Genomic DNA, 21,515 nt, shown 5'->3' with positions numbered 1-21,515 from the left:
ATTTGTTGTGATCTCAGTATAAAACAGCTATGAGAAAACAAAAACAAAAACATTGACTCCAAGTAACTATGTGATATGTTACTCCATAGATATTGCTGGATTTTTTTTGTTTTGTTTTGTTTTTTACACTAGTATTCCTTAAGGAGCAGGCAAAGATATAGCTTCATATAAATAATGTGAGAGATTTATAACAAAACTCCTGTGCCCTTGTTATGTTTCAGTTCACTGTAAATTTTACTCCAGTAGATAGTGTTGTAAGTGCTGGAATAAGCATCACAAAATCATTCAGACATGTAATTTCTGATGTCAGAAGAGAACGTCAGAATTGCTGCTGAAATAAGGAAAGGATTTTTGGAATACAGCAGGCTTTCAAAATGAAGCTGTTTGCAAAAACCAGGAACAGTCTATACCAAAGCGCTGACCCTACATTTCACACAGCCAGCAACTCCTCAGTGACCCCTTTATCAACCAAAAATGGCACTGAGGGTTTTTGTTTTTTTCCCTGTTAATAATATTAACATTAATCAAATTAATGTATTTTGGAAAATTTAAAATAAATCAGATGCAGTATATGAAATACAATTAGTTAATTTAAAATATTTTAAAATGCTTTGAATTAATGAACTTCACATGCATGCATTTATTTCCCTATATTTCACAAAAATAAAACAAGTAGCAGTCTTTAGAAATCATTGCTTCTTAACTGTCTGATTTAACTAACAGTGAACTATTAAACAACAAAAAAAGAACTGCCCAGAAAAAAATGCATAACAATACATCTTTACTTTGTCTTTATTAAATGATTTTGATTCCTGAAACTTTACTAGAGAAAAAATTAAAATTATACTGAGTGCATGTGAGTTTGATGAGATCTGTATTATTTCATATCTCTCTTTGAGTTTGTTGATATACTCCCCTCTCCTGTATAACAGCTACAGCTCCTTTAAGCATCCTCGGTATTATTTACACTAATAAATGTTAAACCATTAACGATGCAGTACCCCCAAAATCCAGTCATGAACTCAGACAGACTATTTAAAAATCTATTTTCTCCCTCCCACACCCTGCTTTATCAGACACTATTTTGTTTAAATTGGCTACTAAACAGCATAGCACTGTACCTTTAAATACAAATCAAACAATATTCATATTCCCACGGTGCTGCTAGCTTCCCTTATGCATTGAATCGCTTGTAGATTAAAAGATCAGAATCCGAAAAGGGATTCTGTTCTGCAGACCAAAGTTCTCCGTAGGAGATGAGGGAGAAGGTCAGTCCCGGAGTCACACACACAACAGGCAGAAAACACACTTGTGATCCTCAGCTTTGGATAGCATCAGAAAGGATAATAAAAAGCAGAAACACATGGCACGCTAAGAACTGGTATCACTTATGGCTTCTAACCAAAGCAGCAATTAAACACCTTTCATCATTCTCCCAAATGCCTGATTTTTCTAAGAACTGAGAGAGACACACACACACAAAGGCAAATCCCCTCTGAGCAGCAAGGAAAACTTAATAACCTACCATTTTCTTTGCACTCTTCTGGAGGTTTAGCCTTTTTCGCAAGTCGTGGATCCAGCCATGATGTTGTCTTTGTGTTATGGCTGAAAAGAAAAGAGATCACTCTGAGCAGACACATACTGAAAGGAATCAAGTTTATTCCTTAAGAAAAAAGGGTTAGTCCAACAAAATTGCAATCGATACACTTAATTTGCTTACTGGTTCTAAGTAGCCCTGAAGGAGGTGTAAGAGTAATTGTGCAAGGCAGCTGTAAATTTGGCAACCTCAGCTCCCTGTCCTCAAAGCAGCTATTTTTATTAAAATCAACTAGAATGTTGCCAAGTTAACCTCATTGAAAATGCAGAACTCATCCAGAGCAAAAGGAATTTATTACAAATACAGTGTTCTCCCATTGAACGAGTGCAGGCGACAGGATTCTGTACCATTCTCACAGTTTTCAGATAGAATTATTTTCATCTTTAACCTGTCCTTTTCATAAATACAGGTTTGTTATTTCTTGCTAGCAGCACTGGCAAGGCATAGCAAAACTAATGCAAATTACAGCATGCTCATGCAAAGTCTACATTTCCGGACAGAGTGATTAATGATACTTTGTTTAACAAACCTTTATGTCTCCATAGATAATCCTTCTATCATGATAAAATAGATATGCACAAGCTGAATGAATCATGTGGCTCCTTTCTATACTCAGAATAGATCTTTGAGGAATCAGACACGAAATAGCACTGAACTGGTACAAGCTGTTTTCTAGGAGAGTATTTTGCCAAATGAATTGACACTTAACACAGCTAATGAGACTTAAAAACAGGATTTTTTCAATGTATACATTTACCATAAATGTTTGAATTTGGAGCAATTTTAAAAAAATGTTAAGAAAGGAAGACTGTAAAACACAGAAAAGGATATTATCATTCCTCTTTTATTTTTTAAGATGTTTTTCTTATAATACCATTATTCAGAGTCCATTCTAACCCATGTTTTATTTATCTGATACATCCCGGGAGGATGCTTGTTCTATACAATTTATATGGTACTGAATTATTTAGATTATTATTAATTTGCCATGTCATTTTAAAGTGTACTTAAGACACTCCCTTACAAACATTAGCATAAGGTGTATAAAAACAGGGGAACTGGAAAAAAAAGTGTATTAGGATGCAATTGGGAATTGGTGAGTAACTCACTGATAAAGTCCATGTGACTGAAACATCACTGGTTCCCCCAGGAAAAAGAAAAAAAAAAAAAAAGTTTATTGCCAGTTCTTTCTCTCCCTTGACTTGCTATTTAATCATTGGCAGGTAACTTTTCCTCTGCCTTGATTTCTCTTTCTCCAAAAACAGAGTGACAGTAACTACCTCTCAACATTATTATGACAATATTAAATCTTCCTACACATTTTGGATGGGAAAAAAAAATAGATGAGAGCCATGCATGGATAAAGTGGCAACTAAAATGAAAATTCCTGTTTTAAGCATGTCCTAGTCTAAAACACCATTCATGATAGAAGAATAGGATAAATGAAACCCTCACCTACTTTGGCAGAATGGCTGCATTTACAGAAGAACAATAAACTAAAGGTAAGGCAAATTTGAAATGTTGCCATCAGACTGTGCTTGATTGCAAATGTAAGACACTTTCTCTGAAGATTTGTCTGCCTGTGGTCTCCTGGAGGGTGTATTTTTATACTGCAGTCACAGCCTAACTGCAGCTTGCGCAGACATACTTGAGCTAGCTTTAAATTAACTAACAGAGATACTGGCAGGAATGTCATTGCAGCAGTATGGAGCTCAGTGTGGGCTGATCAGCCGGGCATGTTCTCAGCTACTTGGGTGCAGCCAGCAGCACACACCAAGCTCTGCACTAACACGAGTGCCCCATTAGCAGTGCCATCACTTAGCGCTGGCTTGGTGTACCTGTGCAAGCTGCAGTCACAACTCTGGAGCATGGGCGTGTCTGTGCAATAGCCACTCTCTCCCAGCTACTAATTCTGAATGATTGTAGGGACCCCCACTGGCTGCAGAGACAGATGATTCACAGATTGTTCCCTATGGTTTTAAAAGAGCAAAATATATGACTATTCTTAGTAATTTTTGCTGTGATATAAAATGGATCTCAAAGCATTTCACAAAGTAAATAAAAACCATCTCCCCTGTTTTATAGGTGGGAAAACGCAGGCACAGAGACATCAAGGGTCCACCACGATTAAGTAAGACAGTGGCAGAGGCAGTGTTAACAGCTGACTGCTGCAAGCTAGCTGGACGGTGTTTTCCTTACAAGACCACACAGCAGCAGAACAAACCATCTCACCAGCCCTGAAAATCCCCTTTACATTTCATGAATAGGCCTAAAATGAGTTTTCAGGCTTCTGTAAAGACAGGTGGCAAGCTGAAAATAAGCCCAATTCAGCATTATTGTTTAAAAGTTAATTATTTGAATTATATCCTTCCATGTTTTTGTTGAATCCAAGAGCAACATCAAGCAAAGAGTTATGCTTCCTTTCAGCATAAAAGTGGCATTCATAAAGCCAGTAGGACCAATGCCTTACAGCTTTGTGTATTGAGGCCATTCCAAACAAAACCAAAACCAAATATTTTTTTTTTTTTTTTTTTTTTTTCCAACAGGGGAATGATCCTTCAGTCTGCAGCAACATTTCAGAGAATGAAGATGGCATATCATCTAGATCAGCTCGAACAGCACTTAATCTCCTCTCCTTCCTGTCTCTCAAACCCATTCAGCCACTTAGAAAAAGGAAAATTTGTCCACTGGAACTTTTATCTGTAATATGCAAAGGAGCAAAGTACCTTTCAAAATTATCTGTATCATCTTTACACATTTCCATGCCTGCTCCCTTGCTCTGCCTCTCTACTTTATCATTCATACAGAACATCTATGGTATCTCTTGTAATAGGACTTTAAATACAGTTGTTCTTTAAAAGACAGGTGTTCCAATGTAGGGTGAAAATATCTGAAGACTGTCCCTATCTGAAAGAATGCATAATCTACCCAGCCTGTCTTCCAGCAACTCTACCACCCCATCAGCGTTGTCCTTAGAGTTAATTGTGTCTGTTTATCAACCAGGTACACAACAAACAAACACTCCTACAAAGAGCACAGATTTGATTACAATTGTTTTGCTCTCAGTAAAAGAGGGAAATCACAGAATCATAGAATCATTAAGGTTGGAAGAGACCTTCAAGACCGTCTGGTCCAACCCTCCCCCTACCACCAATGTCACCCACTAAACCACGTCCCTAAGCACCACATCCAACCTTTCCTTCAACACCCCCAGGGATGGTTGTTCCACCCCTGGGCAACCCATTCCAATGCCTGACTACTCTTTCTGAGAAGAAATGTCTCCTCATTACCAACCTAAACCTCCAACAACTTGAGGCCATTCCCTCAAGTCCTATTCCTAGTTACCTGTGAGAAGAGGCCGACCCCTAGCTCCCTATACCTGCCTTTCAGGTAGTTGTAGAGGGCAATAAGGTCTCCTGTGAGCCTCCCCTTCCCCAGACACAACAACCCCAGTTCCCTCAGCCACTCCCCATAGGACTTTTGTTCCAGGCCCCTCACCAGCTTCATAGCCCTGCTCTGGGCATGCTCCAGGGCCTCCATGTCCTTCTTGAAGTGAGGAGCCCAATAAGTAGTCCCACATTACAGTGTAGTGGTTTGGTGTACATTTCTACTTCTGTTCTACAAAGGAGATATATTTGGCAGGGTCCTCTTCCAACCTCCTTTGTGCCAGCTTTCAAGTTGCAGGTTTTGGAAAGATATCGCCCTTCCCATAGGCTGTGCTGTGCTAGCACATCCGGTGTTCAGAACAACCTCCTGTTATCTGTCCTCTAGCAAGGACTAGAATTGGGGTTAGCCAGCTACACAGACACAAAAGAGGCAGCTTCTTCCCCACATGGATAGGATAGGCTACGAATAAGAGGAAGAACAAAAGCTTCATGGCGTTGGCTTGCTGAATGTCCCAGGCTGCAGGGACATCTCAGGAAAGATTCCTCCTCCCCTGAGTTCTAGGGCTCTGCCTCTTCCCTTTTCAGCTCTGCAATGGACTAGAATTTGTAGAAGCTAAAGGGAGACAATATTTAGCTTCTAAAGAGTTCTTAATCCATTAAAAAAAGCCTTGATGTGAAAGCTTTAACAATGGACAAGAAGACAGAAGGTACAGTAAAATGACCAAATTAATATCAATGGCAAAAATAACTTTAACACATATTTGATGCATAAGATGTACACACTTTAATATTTCTTAAGCACTAAAAATCCTGTGAAATGCACAGTGGGTTTTTTCCTGTTTGCCTTACCACTAGATCTAATCATGTGTGTCCTTCTGGGGAGTCTTATAGACAGACCAGAAGGAAAAGGGACTGGGGATTTGCAAATTAGTTATGAATGAGTTGCAGATGAATAACAGTAAGCAGTTGTGGAATAAATGCACAAAAAAGCAGTTGAAGCAGTTGTCACTGGCTGAGTGAGAATGAAGTGATGCAGCAAAAGCATCCTGTGAGAAATACAGCTGTGGCTTCACCAGTGTTTTCCACTGGCCACTGTTCATTTACTCAGCAATAACCATACCTCATTATTAAAGGACAGGTTTAGAAAGGCCATGCTTACACAATTTCCATCATCTTGATTAATGGTTAGGATGACTGTGCTGAGAGATGGATGCTGGAAAATCAACCAGGTATGCCTTAGAATCTACCTTAAAATCAACAAATTCCTAATTTTCAAAGCAGTGAATGAAGGATCTCACCATTTTTGCTTCATGCATGTGAAGCATGGGAGTAGCTTTTAAATTTTAAAATTCATCTTAATTTATTACCTGCTGTACAAAATAGAAAAAATTTTAGGCCTGAGGTGTATTGTAACTCTGAAGAACAACATAAAAAAAAACAAAAACAAATCAAATCAAACCCAGAAATGATTAACATTGTAGCCAAAAGTAAATACAATAATTATCATAACATTAATTTAAATCTTCATTGCCGAGTACTCTATCACCTAACAGTAATATCTTATTGCAATCAGTATCTTCTAGTATCAATTACAGACAACTCTAAACTTATGTAAAAAAAGATTTTTCAGCTGATTTAAACAGAGTAAAAGAACTCTCAAAATATTTTCCAGAAACACTGACTCAACCTCTTGCTCTTCTACAGCTTCTCTTTGTAAGTCTGCTTTTAAAATTTTGCAGACTCTTTATGTCCAAGATACAAGAACTAGGTACTAGCACCAGAGCTTCTCCAGAAATCTCACTGGATATTCACCCATACCACTAGGAATTAAAAAAGGAAAACTAAAAAACCTAACGAATCAAACAAGAAAACCAACAGTGGGAGTTTGGCTCTTCTGTATAATAAGATATATAATAATATAACAATATATTATCTCAGTATCATAATTATTTGTTACACGGTATATTAACTTACTTAACGTTTTTAATATGATGGATTTGTGTTAGCAATCTGTCAGTTTAAAGCACCTTGATAGATAAAGTTTCCTGTACTAACAAAGCCTTCAGAAAATCTCTTGAAACATATTTGAAGGGAATATAGAAAGCACTTACTGACAGTAACAGCTTTAATGTCTTTTGAAAACACTGCAACCTATTCTAGATTGTGACTCTTGCAAGGTATGTAATTTGCACGTTATTGTGAGAGGCATTTCAAAATGGGTATTTACCAAAGTGCTGCTTAAGTGTATTTGGGGACAGCACATATGAGTTTGTTTGGGTTTTTATTGTAAAAACATTACATTCAAGATGGTCCTCAATATAGCAGCTTGAGCAAAGGAGAGTATATGAGACAGAGAAAAACAAAGTGCACTGACTTCCAAATTAAATTTCTTACTCTTTTCCTCCTTTTTTTTTTTTTTTTTTTTTTTTTTTTTTTTTTTTTTTATGCCCAGGATTTGTACATCTGCAGAGCTTTTCATACAGAACAACAACAATTTTCAAATAATTTATATGTAGGGGGACAGTGGCAGGAGAGCAGAGCAATAAAATGGCAGTTTTGCAATTCATCCTTTGTGGGTTGTTTCCCAAAATTCTTGCACATATGTAGGGACAGATACAGAAGGGAATCCTCCTCTGGCTATGATTTGAATGAGAGCAGCTATGACTGCTAATTTGTGTTGCACTTCACACTGTCGGTCTTTGTTAGGTGTGCAGGGAGTATGAGGTCCTTAAGAGATGCAATTCTGAGGATGCCCATCCTGTGAATTCCAGATGGCCTTGGGCCTTGATAAGCACTTATGTACTTGTCTCAAACACAGTGGTGGTGCCTCTAGGCATTTGTAGGAGCAGAAGACGCATATGTAAGATTTCTGAAGGAATATATAAATGCCTAAAGTCTTCTATGGTGATTTCTGCTAAGACACTCTTTTTGACTTAGACAGCTAGATTCTGACAAAGAATGGGCTTTATTTCATGTGACTTCAGCCATCTGGAAATTATGCAACTAATTGTGTAGGATTCCTGTCTACTCAAGGGAGAGGCACCTATACAGAATAATTTACCTTACCTGTCTTAGGGTGGGACTAGGGACTTAAACATATGCTCTTAGTATCATATGTGTCTCTGTGCTGTCTCTCAAATGGCTTCCAGCTACCACACAGTAAGGGCATTGGGTTTGTGTCCAATCTGCCAAGCGCATGCAGATGGCTTGCGCTATTACTATACATCTACAGTAATGTTTTGGCTCAGATCAGGATTCAAGTGAGTCTCCCAAATATCTTCATTTTCACACTGAGCATCCTCCCAACTATTAATCTTCTTTCACTTGAATTTAAACCAGATGACACACCTCAAGAGCTCACTGCAAAGAGCCAGTGGATGTGGATGCTGGATCATCAGCTGGGTCACAGCACCAAGCATTTCAACACCATCAGCAGCAAACACTCTGCAGTCTGCTGATATTTCTAATGTAGATATAGACAGGATTTAGATTCAAAGGAATTCACAGTAGTTTTAACTCAAATCATGGTGATGAACTGAATCCCTACCAGGGGTTAAAGTCAATTAAGTGCACTCCTCGAGGTCAACTTTCTTTTTAGTTTTGTCTGAAAGGAATCCAATTCATGTACTCTAAGATGTGAACCAAACCACAGTGAGTGGAGACAAGCAGATTTTCTTCAGAAGAGTACTACTGACAAAAATTTACATGCTACTGCAGATGCATCCTTGAATATCCTAAGGTGTCTTTACTGGTAAAAGCACCTACATTTAGGCAGACAAATTTTGCCCTTATCTTAGAACAGGACAAATCAGCTTCTGGAGGTAATTATCTCTCTCTATTGACTTCAGAAAAAGTCTTGGCAACTGGTTTATACTAGATACCTAATGCTATGTGGCAAGCCAGGTGAACTGAATCTTCTAGTTCATTAAATGCAAATGAGGTGAAAAAATATAATACCACTACAGATGTCAGAGGAAAGGTGTTGAAAGAGGAGTTCTGCAGAGCAGCAGAGACATTTGGGGGAAAGACAAGAAATTAGAAAGCAAAGAAAGACAACCGGAGTTGAGCTGGCAGTTTGGCCTGGATGTCAACATAGATTAAAAAAAAATCAATTGAGAGCAAAGGAAATATATCAGTAGTACAGATTGAGAATGTATTTAGAACATAAAAATACAAGAGAAGAAAAAAAAATCAGCATTCCCCAAGTTCTTTCAAGTTCTTTCCAGTTCCGCCATTCCCTCATTCCAAAGTAATTTGTCACAAGGCAAAAAAATGGTTGAAGAAATTGAGAGTGATCTTTTCTGGTGCTTGTCTCACTGCAAGTCATACTGAAAATCAAAGACTGTATGTGATAGTTGCTATGCCAAAACTAACCAATTCAATACACTCTACAAAGATGGAAAAGGAATTATGGACTTTTACGATCAAATTCACATGAGCTCTGATGATTCATAACTGTCCAGACAATAAAGTCACACTGATACAAGACAGCTTGTTTCTCAAAGATGAGGAGTCCTGCCAGAAGTCAATATTTAAACAGAAAGTGAAAAAAAAGTCCTTAGAATGTTTATCTAAATTGCTAGTGAATTAAACTATCAGAAATAAACATGAAAATAAAACACGATGATGATACATTGATTCATAACAGAGTTGCAAAAGAGCCAAGCTAGCTCATAAAAGATTGGGCAGTTGTTGCAGGATATGGAAGTAATCTTAAGCAGAAGTATACTGCACTTTTAGCAGTACTTTTAGCGTCTTCTAGTATGAAAGATAAAGGTATCAAATGTAATCGTGTAACCGGTTAGTGTTAACTAATATACCCTCCTATTTGATGGTGAAATGATGGAGCAAACAGGAATCAAAATAAGCACGACGTTAGGATAAACATGCTATTCTTGCAATCAAAAAACCTTACCTTAAAAATTATTAAGAAGAAATACTGATCCCACTGAAGTCAGTAGCAATATTCTTAGAAACAAACTGGGTTAGGTTTTTTTACTTTTCCAATTTGTAGCTGTACTTCTTTTCAGGTAACACCTGAAATAGTATCAGCTATATTCAAAACCTTAATGGCTGTTTTTTACTGTGAAGAGGAGAGTCCTTGGCAGAGACCTATATTATAGCTGTTTTGTAGTCTTTTATGGTGCTCTCATAAAAAAAAAAAAAAGCTTTAACAACTAAAGAGATACTACAACAGGTCCAAAAAGCAATGCTGACTATAAGATCAGGGAAGTAGTTGTTAATGGAGGAAGAAACTTTGTATCTGTGAGATATACTGGAAAGTGATTTGGTAAACCTCATATGGCCAAATTCTCCTAAAAATTATCATCAGGAGTCAAAGAAGATGATCCTTTATAGATGCATTACAAAAATTTAAGCTTATTTTAGACTTTCCTCCACTAAGAAAACAATCAGTATTCTAGAATTATGAAAAATTTGCTTTGAACGGCAAGGTAAATAAGGTAAATAGATTTTGTTATGGGTTATGTAATCTCCTCGACAATATTCATTAGTACTTAGTTGTAACTCAGTTTGATGACCTGTAGCTCTTCACAGTTTAATGTCTTACTCTCCCTGCACCCCTTCCAGAGACCTCTACTCTATAAGTGGATAGAGGGCTGGAGAAAGAGGCAAAATCAATTCCATATTTTGGAAACAAATATCATAATAATCATAATAGACCATCTCTATGGGATGAACTGTGACGTAATGATGGAACTGATGGATTTTGAGAGCTGGTGAATACTGGATTTAAGGGTGACTGCACATGATGGCAGATGCACTGAGACTTGATTCTTTTGTACACCCTTGCACTGGGACAACACGGCAAGCATGAAGTGCCCAAGATCTAAAAGAGAAAGTCTCTTTAGCACATGATTTAAGAGTAATTGGCAAGGTCAAGTCTGAAGACTATGGGGAATTTCAGACTTTCCTTAACCCTGTGAAAAGGAGAAACTAAAAATCAGTGACAACTACAATTTATTTAAACACACCAAAGTAGATCTCACTCACCAGCCCCATTTAAATTAGGGAAGAAGGAGCAGAACTGAAGTTTTTTTGGAGGTGTTCCAATTTATATACAGTGTTTTAATTATTGCATGTTCTCATTAGCATATGTTGTAAATGAAAGCAAATGTTGTAGATGGACTCCTATTTGTGTTGTGTGTGCCTGTATTTAAAAATTCAGATCCATATGTAAGGGAGGCTGGACACAGCCCAAGAAATGTACTTAAGTAGATCTTCCTGAAAAACAGTGCTAAGTATTATGCAGTAAGAAGGGATGCTCTTCCTGTTCTGTCTTTGAATGCTAATATAGGTAAACATAGGGTCATGCACTTATGTCAAAAAACGGAAACAAATGAAGAAACAAACCTAGTCATGCTCTGAAATACAACCATCCTCTGAATTATCCAGTGAATCTGGTGACTGATTTTTCTTGTTAGAGCTTGAGGCAGAGGAAATTCCTTACAGTGTGCTTTACAAAATGCTAACTGGGCCATTAATGATTAACAAATAAATACCATCTACAGACAGTTATCTTTCTTCTGAAGACACTCCCTCTCACTGTAAATCTGCCACATTACTTCTGATAGCAGTGTTGATAAATGAACTCACATAGAAATTTTAGAGATCAGTTTGAAACGAATGAAAATGCTCCCATTTAATCTAAGACCATTAGGTATACCTGTGACAACCTGGAACTTGAGACAGCTTATGGCTTGAAGTCCTTAGGGTTCAAAGGCACAATTCAAAAGAGCCTCAAATAAAGTAATAAAATGTAATAAAAATATGCTGTCTAGTATTCTGGTATGACTTTTTTTTTTTTTTTTCTCCCCCCACCCATTATGATCTACACTTAAAAAATGTTTGTTTTTCATGTATTATTTAATAATCTAGTATAATCTTTAATACTGTTCAGGGAAATGTTGTTAGACAAATAGGTTTTTGTTGTCTTTTTATCTTTCCGTTTTTTTTTTTTTTTTTTTTTTTTTTTTTGCGAAAGCAAATGGAGTCTCTTTATGCCATTAACCAAAGTGACTTGTAAACAAAGAGGCAATTTAACAGCATCCCCGTGGCATTACATTCCAACTTAACCCTGTGAAGACTGAGCAATGTGAAAACTGAAATGATCAAGGAATTGTTACTTTACTGGGATTCTAGTAAATAATTTGGTATTTTTACAGATGTGAGATTATGCTTATTTGCAATTTACGTTATTCAAGAATATAATTCCAAAGGCAAGGAGCCCTTACAACAGTCTTACTATCCAGTTTGTACCTCTGACTGATTTCTCTGCTTTACATAACATCCATTTAGTGGAAGTGAATGATGTGCATTGTCAGAATGGTAGTGTAAACCAGAGCTTGTCCAGGAAATGAAGTAAACTGTAACATCAAAGGAATTTGAGAGATTGGAATGGGTACTCTTGTAGAGTGTCTGGGTTATTTTTCTTCACAGTATTTTTTTCAAAATATATATTTATTTCCTATTAAATTGCCTGCCTCAGTGTTTGCCACTCTCACAGCTTGGTGTGTTAGTGACTTGCTCCTCCCTCCACCCCAAACACGTATCACAGGTTTTTGTTACATCATATAAAACAGAAGTACCACGTAATTCAGTCTGCTCTCTGTCAGAACATTCAGTATGAACAGAAAAATTATATATGGTAGTGAGGTAAGAAAAAAACAAAGGTTTGAGCTAAGCCTGAAGTCATCGTATTTCTTCTCTGCTTGCTTGGGCAAAGTTACTATAATTATTTGTTTTCTATAATAAGCATATTTTTGCCCTTTTCATCAGACACTAACGTATTAACAGTTACCACTCTTTTCAGCTTTACATATGCCAGAAGCTATAGTTGGTCATGTCAGTGTTTATGAAAAAATAATGTACAAAAACTTTATTCTTATCATCTATTTGTGCTTCATGTTATTGCAATAAAATTTTACATGAAATAAGGGACTTAAAACAGAAATGAAATAGCCAAATGTTATTTTTACCTACTAGTAGGTAGTAATCAGAATAATGGCTAATGCTCCAAATTGTTTGAGTCAGTTCTTTAAAGTAAACATAAATGTTATTGCTTCCTCTTTTTTTTTTCTCTCTCTCTCTTTTTTTTTTTTTTTTTTTTTTTAACAGGAGCCAATATAAACTCACTCATTTGCTCTGTTCTTACTCTTACTCTGGTAACATGTATTAATAACTGCACTTTGGAAAGTAAGAACTTTCATATACATTCATTCATTCATTCAGTGAGTTGTCAATTAACAACAGTAACAAAGTAACAACAGGTACTTACAGCTTACCGATGGGGAAAAGTTCTACATGTAATTAACCCTACTCATTGTCCACTTATCTCTTTTATCATTTTTAAATACAAAACAGCCTTCCTCTATTGCTTGTTGGGTAGTTTTTAGCCTTCCTATCTTTCTTTCCTTAAATTCACAAAAGTTCAAGCCTCTCCCCTCTGTCCATAGAAGTGAGGAAGAACCCAGTGACTGAACAACTCTCCCATTGGCATCAACACAGCAAAAAAGCCTTGCTTTGGACAGCAGACACAACAGCTTTACTTGCTGATATCAAAGTACTAAAGTCCAGTTTCCTATCTTAAAAAAACAATATGCTTCAATGATAGTTGGTAATGTAGGGATTACTACCAGCTCTCAGGAGCCTTGACAGCCAGCACATTCCTAGTATTTTAACGAGGAATGCAATGTTCCACTCAACCATACAAACCATGTCACCACCCAGTTAAATACAATACATCTATTACCTATTAGAAGAAAAATTAATAACACTCACTCAATAAAGTAGACTTCCCCTTTTTCTGTATAAGCCATTTCCCAGTTATCAGGTAATGGGCCCAAGTCATCATTCTCCTCCGGTTTTGTCTGCTTTGTTACATCCATATCCTCCTTTGCTTCTTCAGGCTGAGTATATCCTGGTGCAGGGCAAGGTTGGGTAGAAGATACTTCACCTGAGACACCTGTACTCTTCTCTTCATGTTCACTTGATTCTACAAGAGAATAAGAATTACAGGTTTTGGCTATCTATGGCTTTGGCTAATGGTGGATGATTTACTGGATGCAAGTCTTCAAACAATATTTTATGAATTGTAAGTCTTGAAATAAAGAAAAAAAGTATGTTAGGTTATTACAATGACCCTGATGATGCGTTTATCTGGAACACAATGAAAGAAAATAAAGCAATAAAAACAAATGGAAACAAGAAATTAATAAAAAGTTAAGAAATAAGCCAAAGAGTTATAGCTTGTTCTATCCCAGAAGTCCTTTCAGATCAGGAGGCAGAAGGCAGCCTCATATCCAGCAATGTTACTGACTTGTGTTTCATAACTTTTCAAAATAGAGACTCACAAAACAAATACCCTGTTTTGTTATGGAAAAATATCATTTTCAATTAAAACAGTAAATGCATTCATTGCTTCAAATAAATCCATAGGTAAAGAAATCAATATGACATTCATTAACTCATAGTAGTCTATTAGACATATATGAACATATTTTGTGATTTCATTACCCATATAATCTGTGGGAAGCATAATTTTCCACAATTCCAAATGCTTCCTATACCCAGTGGGATTCTGTCTCGTGTCCCAGAACACATGCAGGAGGGAGCTTTCCTTTCCTAAGTCTGTTTTCAGGGTTTGATCTTTCATTCTTTATATATTTTACTTCCCATAAAGTCAGAAATCCAAAAAAGTGTCATCCAACTACCATTGCGAGTTCTCACAGTCCAGTCCATGTACTTTTAGCTATGTGAGAGTGGTAGAACTCAGCAATATTTGTTAAAATGTCTGCTTAACGTAAAAATAAGACAAAACAACAAAGGTACCTCAAAAATCTCAGCTAAGCAAGGAGACGATGTGCAATACTACGAGTCTGAATATGCCTTATCCACATTGTTGAACAATGTCTTTACTACTACTAGTTCAAATGAAGGATGCTTGAGAGAACTTGTCCTGCTAAATCCTTTGTCCTTGCAGGTGAATACACTTGGCTGGCTGGTCTACTAGGCATGTGCTTATAGACTGCACTTTATCATATGGCCTATCTAGGTACTATCTATTGAAAAAAAAATGGGTCAGGAATATGTTGGGAACCTATTGCCTCAATGGACAAGAGAAGATCACATCCTTAGTCCCCGCATGCTTGTTCTCTGCTACACTTTGATCTCACTGAAGTAGAGAGACCCCTATATTTGACCAATATGCAACTAAAATTCACAGTTTGAACATATTGACTGAATGATGGGATCCTATTCAACACCAGTTGAAATCTCTAGTGAAATTGTGTTGGATTTACCTGGTCTGGCTGCCAGGTGCCAAATGAGCTGCTCTCTCATTCCCCCTCCTCAGCAAGTCAGGGGGAAGAAAATACAATGAAATACTATGGAAGAATTCATGGGTCACGATGAAGGACAGGAATATTGCTCACCAACTACTCTCACAGGCAAAACAGACCCGACTTGGGAAAACTAAATTAATTTATTACAAATTAACAACAGATTAGGATAGTAAGAAACAAAAACAAAACTAAAAACACCTTCCCCAGACCCTCTCTCCTTAGCAGGCTCATCTTCACTTTCTACCTCCTTCCTACAAGTGATGCAGGGCAACAGGGAATGAGGGCTACAGTCAGTCCCTAACACATGGTTACTCACTGCACCTGCTCCAGTGTGGGGTCCCTCCCGGGGGATGTTGTCTTTCCCAAACTGGTCCCCCACAGGCTGCAGCTACTGCAGCCAAAAACTTTTGAAATAGATCTCAGCAATGTAGTCTACCTTAATGTTGAAGATGGCAATTTTTAAAATAAACTAGTTTATGTATCCAGAACACAGAACTATGCAGACTTGTGTGGAACATGTAGCACATAGAAGACAACTTGTATGAAAAGATCTAATTCGTAATGCTTAAGACAGCAAGAAAAAAAAAAAAAAAAACGGTCTACAAAAATGGAGATTTTAATAGACTCAGAGAATTAGAAAGTTTGACATCATGGCAATCATAAGGAAGGGGTTAAAGGACTTCAGGAGAACTGGTAAAGATTAAGTAAACAATACTAAAAGCACAAGCACAAATTGTCCTAACAAAAAAAGAAAAATATTAAGTATAATCAGAGATCATTTTGATTAAGCCCTAATTTTTCAATGGTCTGGTACTTGATAAATGGTTGTACAATATGTAAAAAGTTGATTAAATTGTTAAGCATGAACACAGAAAAATAATACAGGCATATAACAGCAAAGTAGAACAGCTAGTCCAGAAAATGGGATACAGTTAGGGGCATTAAAAGTAACAAGAAAACTTTCTATAAGTACATTAATAATAAGAAGACCAAAAACATATTAATTCCACTATGTGGGAAGGAAGGAAAGCTAATAATACATGACACATATAAAAACACAAAGCAGTTAGTGCTCATTTTGCCTCAGTCACTACTGCAAAAAGATTACCTATGATTAAATGACTAACATAATTAACGCCAGCAATAGGGCTAAAGAACTCAGATTAGAGTGGGCAGAGAACAGGTCAGGTACAATTTAGATGAAGCAGCCATTTTCAATTGGCAGAGACTGATGAAACGAAACCTAGGCTACTGCATGAACCAATGAAGCAGACTCATGGCTAGTAATGACTAAACCTTTGAGACTTTAAAAAGAAAAGAAAGTTAGGAAGGACAGACTGTCTTGGTTTCAACAAAGTACCTATGATTTAGGTATTTAGTTTTATATTCTTAATTTCTAAGCACCTACTGTCCTTCCAGAATAATTTCCTTAATTATGTTGTTTTGCAAAAAGAAGATCAATGAAACTGTAATTTCATGGCTATCTATTTTTAATTCCTAGAAGGATGTTGGAACCAGCAGTCAAATCACCAACATCAACAATATATATAAAAATATTTATTTGAAATGTGAATCTGTTTGTGGGAGGAAATGAATTTGCAAGAAACATAAATACAAGTTTTGCTTAGCTGTATCCCACAACAGAGCAATAGGATCCACAGGGAGCTGAAGTCAACTTCTCCTTATCTACCACTCCCAAATTTCCCTTCCTTTGGCTTTTCAAAGTATGTTACATCTGCCAGCTGCAAAATGCCACAATCATCAATAAAATTGCAAGATGAGGAGCAAATGTTTAGGCAGAAATTCCTAGCAAAAATACAATGTAGATATTGGGATGCATGAGGAATGTTTAAGCATTATCCTCAGTCAATAATAATACTATTTGAAAAGGAAAGCAAGCATCAAAATAGGTAGGAAATGTAAGCATATTCAATACAGGTCCTTCCACCTTCAGCTACAGTAGGGTTTCAGCAAAAGTACTATACCCAGTTTCAATAATTCTATGGCAAGGAAGGTGGGAACCAGTCCAGAGGGCAGCAACAAAGCAACAAAAATGATCAGAAATATGTAAAAAAAAGTGTTGTTTTTTTTGAGGGGAAAAGACTGATGGATAGGGAAAGCATTTTCAAATATGTAAAACAGAGATGATACTGAGGTCTCCACATCCCCTGAGAAAAGGATGATGTAACTGCTGATAAATTTGTTGGGTTTGGTTTTCATCTTCTCAAAGTAAAAAAGAGTCTTGTGTTTCAGGCATCTTTGACAGGTTTGTGAGATGTATTCTTGAGGCTACCCACAGTCTGGACCACATTTCTATCACAGGAATGCTGCTGTACAGATTAAATTGAGGACAAGATATGAGGCTACATGGCACATATGACCACAGTAGATCAAATAAATTTGGATCATAGTTGCATCACACACAATGCTAATGATGAGCCCATTGGTCTAATACTGCAAAGGCAAGTTGACATTGCTGTGTCTTAGGATTTTAGCATGATATCTGTAATAGGTGCTCTTTCTCAGGATCTTATTTTCTATAAGTTCAACGAGGTCATATTCTTGGCTTTTGATATCTATATTAACAAACCAACAGAAATAAAAAAGAAAACAAAACAAAAAAAAAGGTGAAAATTAAACCTTGAGAATTAAAAGAAATATTTTGAGCTTGCCTTAGATAGATATTGCTATCCAAACATAGTGAAAAAGAGGAAACAGATGCTTATTTAACAACTTAAAAATATAATTATTTTAAAGCCGATCTCCTGACTTAGTAATTCCTGGAGCATTATTTTTTAATAGTGTGCTTTGGTAATAAAGGAGAAAGCATCCTGATGAATACAACAGAAGCAATTAAGGAAGAATTGCCTAATGCCATTTAGTTTTACACAACGGACATTTTAGTCACTGGTTATCTGGAATGCAGCACTACGTTGTAATTTAATCTTTTGCTACATGTGTCTATTCTTCACATATTCCAGGAAGGGTACATATTCACCTTGAAGTTGTTTGGTTGTTTGTTTATTTACCTTTTAATATATATTCATACAAATTGTCTGATCTGTTAAAAAAAAAAAAAAGTGCTTTAAATGTATAAATAAAGCTTGAAATACTATGGTAACATGCTACAAGCACAAATATTTATCTTCAGATAGCATCAGATATAAAAACAGATCCTAAAAATGTACTATAATATATGTCCAGAAATATTTTCTGTCACTGATAAAAAAAAAAACAATTGAGTTTCCATCAAGTGAAATAACCTACTGTCTTATTACAAAACAGATTACATGGCCTAATTTTCAAAAGGAATTTAGTACAGTATCTCAAAGGTGAGTGTCCTGTGAAGTGACAGAATAGGCTCCAGCAAAGCAGCAGCAAGTTATTGCATATGTGGAATACAGCAAACTTTGGGGAAAAGGCAACGTGTATGTTAAAAATAACTACATATCTTTGAATATTGTAAGTCCATCACTTAGTACTCTGACTCCAAATATCAGCAATTACAAATTTTATTGGTTGAGATGATTTATTCTCTCTACAGCTCTTACACAATATATTGACTGTATATTGAACCTCAAAGTGCATAAGTCCATAGGGCCTGATAAGATGCATGCAAAGGCCCTGAGGGAAATGGCAGATGAAGTTGCTAAGCTAGTATTCACCATATTTGAGAAATCATGGCAGACTGGAGAAGTTCCCACTGACTGGAAGAGGTGAAACATAAGCCTGCTTTTAAAAAGGGGAAGAAAGAAGACCTGGGGAACTACGGACCAGTCAGTCTCATCTCTGTGACTGGCAAGATCATGGAGCAGACCATCCTGGAAACTATCCTAAGGCACATGGAAAACAAGGACAACCAACATGGCTTCACTACTTGATCATGCCTGACAAATCTGGTGGCTTTCTGTGGCAGAATTACAGCATTGGTGGATAGGGGAAGAGCAACTGATGTCATTAACCTGGATTTGTGCAAAGCATTTGACACTGTCAGCCATGATATCCTTGTCTCTAAGCTGGACAGATGGGGATTTGATGGTGGATAAGAAATTAGCTAGATGATTGCACTCAAAGAATTGTGGTCAGCAGCTTGATGTCCAGGTGGAGACCAGTGATGAGTAGATTTCCTCAGGGGTCAGTATCGGTCTGCCCAGGAAGCCAGCCATATCCTGGTCTCCATCAACTGAAGTGTGGCCAGCAGGATGAGGGAAGTGATTGTCCCTTTCTGCTCTGCACTTGTGAGTCTCCACCTGGAGCCCTGCATTCAGTTCTGGAGCTCCCAACAAAAGAAGGACATGGAGCTGTTAGAGAGAGTACAGAGGAGGACCATGAGGATAATCAGAGAGGTGGAGCACCTCTCCTATCACTACACTTCCTGATAAAGAGTCCTTCTCTAGCTTTCCTCAAAAATGTCAATGGATACCAACTTATTTTTAAAAAATCTTATGGCTCTTGGATTCTGTGTATTTTATGTTCTTGCCTCTGACTGCCTTTGTTGTGCAATAATAAAAGAGCAAGCTCAGACTGTTCCCCAGGACTGATGCACCTTGTGTGGTGATTGACGGCACTGGGACTCTAGCCTTTTGCTTCATTATCAACCTAAGGCATGGAATGATCATTTTGAAACTCGATGTCATATCTTATACCCCAATTAATTTGAGCCTGCCAGAACTTTCATTCTCTGGGTGCAATTTATCATTGCTCAAGTAATGTCAGAATAATAGACATACATAAACATTCTTTCAACATTAAAGTGGTTCTTGTGGAGTTTGAATGATAAACACTTAATCAGTCAGAAGTGTGAAGCAAATGTGATGTGACCAACACAGTGTCAGATCATGATGCTGCTTGTGAAGGAGACTGACTTAATTCTCTGCAGACACAAATAGCAAAAACAGTGAAATCTGAATGTCTGACAAGCATGTTGCATTTTGACCAAAGTATCTTTTTACCACTTTTGTCAAGCCATCAGTTTTACAGAAACCTTTGATTTCATTGCAGTGTCCATCACGAAAGGTTTCTCAGGTGCAAGATGTCTCATCTAAACCAGTGAATGGCAGATACCCAAACTAGAACAGCCAGAAGTACAGTAATGTGGGCAATTGTCTTAAGTGTGAGAAACCTAACGCTAACTCTAGACTTGGCCAGCTAATTTATAAATTGTGTTTATCCAAGGCTGCTTCACAGATATTAGGATTTCTCATTTAAATTTAACCATCTAGGCTCCTGTCTAGCTGTCTGATGAATTAGGCATTCTAGTTCGCAGAGATGGTACCTTACAATGAGTATCTGAAACAGCTATATTCTCTTACTCTTCCAAAGTGCCTCTTGCACCTTCATATCAAGATAGCATGGACAAATAGCTCTAACAAAGTATAAGGTATATAGGAATATAATTGACTGTGCATTCCATCTCCCTGTAAATACTATTGTATGATGAGAGTGCTTGATTCAGGATGAAGGACTGAATGTGCTCCATCGTAAAATGGCCAAAAACCTCATCCTAAAGTGAGAAGGCTTTCTGTTGTGTTCTGGGCTGAGGACAAGTAACAGAAATCAGAAAGAAAAAACACTTTAGACAGCACAAGTTAACAAAAAGACAATTACATATTGTCTTGAAGATCCCCAGTCCCATATACAGATGGGACAGTCCCATATACAGGAGGGACTGTGTATGGTAAGGTCACATATACAGCTGTCCGAGGGAAATCTGATGGTCTGTGAAGCAAGGTTTTAATGAAAAAATGATTCCTGCTAATAAAGCTCAACAGAGGCACAGATCATCTCAAGAGACACTGAAAGGTGGTCTGAAAAATCAGTTCCAAAGCGTAAAGATCTCTGCAACTAAAGATGTTGTCTATTGGTCTGATAAAATCGGGTTTATTGTCTTTGGATTCATCATAGACCTGCTACTGCTTCAGCCTTGCAGTCCTAGGTGTTACAGCAGTCCTCTGCCTTGACAGCACTCTGATACCTCTGGCAGTTAATAAGATGTTAAATCGCTGAGCATCTGTAAAAAATGTATCAATGTTTCAAATGTCCTAATAGCCCTGTATTTAACATAAAAGTGATGCATTTCAAATAGAACACATTTTCTAAAAAAAATGGAAGTAACAAATATCATGCTATAGTTGCTTCTTTGGTAAGAACCATATTGCTCCCTCCACCAGG

At 37.1% G+C, this 21,515-nt stretch overlaps 1 protein-coding gene across 17 annotated transcripts in view; it reads right to left on the bottom strand.

Annotated features, from left to right (window-relative positions):
- The window catches only part of MAGI2 (membrane associated guanylate kinase, WW and PDZ domain containing 2), a 757,092-nt gene that overhangs the window by 236,357 nt on the left and 499,220 nt on the right, over window positions 1-21,515 (bottom strand). For 16 of the 17 annotated variants that reach the window (XM_072029149.1, XM_072029184.1, XM_072029077.1 and 13 more), the window contains exons 5-6: window positions 13,783-13,996; window positions 1,526-1,605 (exon numbers count right to left, since the gene is read on the bottom strand). In XM_072029149.1, coding sequence (XP_071885250.1) covers window positions 1,526-1,605; window positions 13,783-13,996 — 294 coding nt within the window. Of the gene's footprint in view, window positions 1-1,525; window positions 1,606-13,782; window positions 13,997-21,515 lie in introns of those variants that run through there. The other variant, XM_072029242.1, reaches the window with a different exon arrangement.

The sequence above is a fragment of the Anas platyrhynchos genome, chromosome 1, assembly GCF_047663525.1.
Source record: "Anas platyrhynchos isolate ZD024472 breed Pekin duck chromosome 1, IASCAAS_PekinDuck_T2T, whole genome shotgun sequence".
Lineage (NCBI taxonomy): Eukaryota > Metazoa > Chordata > Aves > Anseriformes > Anatidae > Anas > Anas platyrhynchos.
The sequence above is the reverse complement of the archived record's forward strand: the minus strand, read 5'-3'. Positions and strand labels throughout refer to the sequence as shown.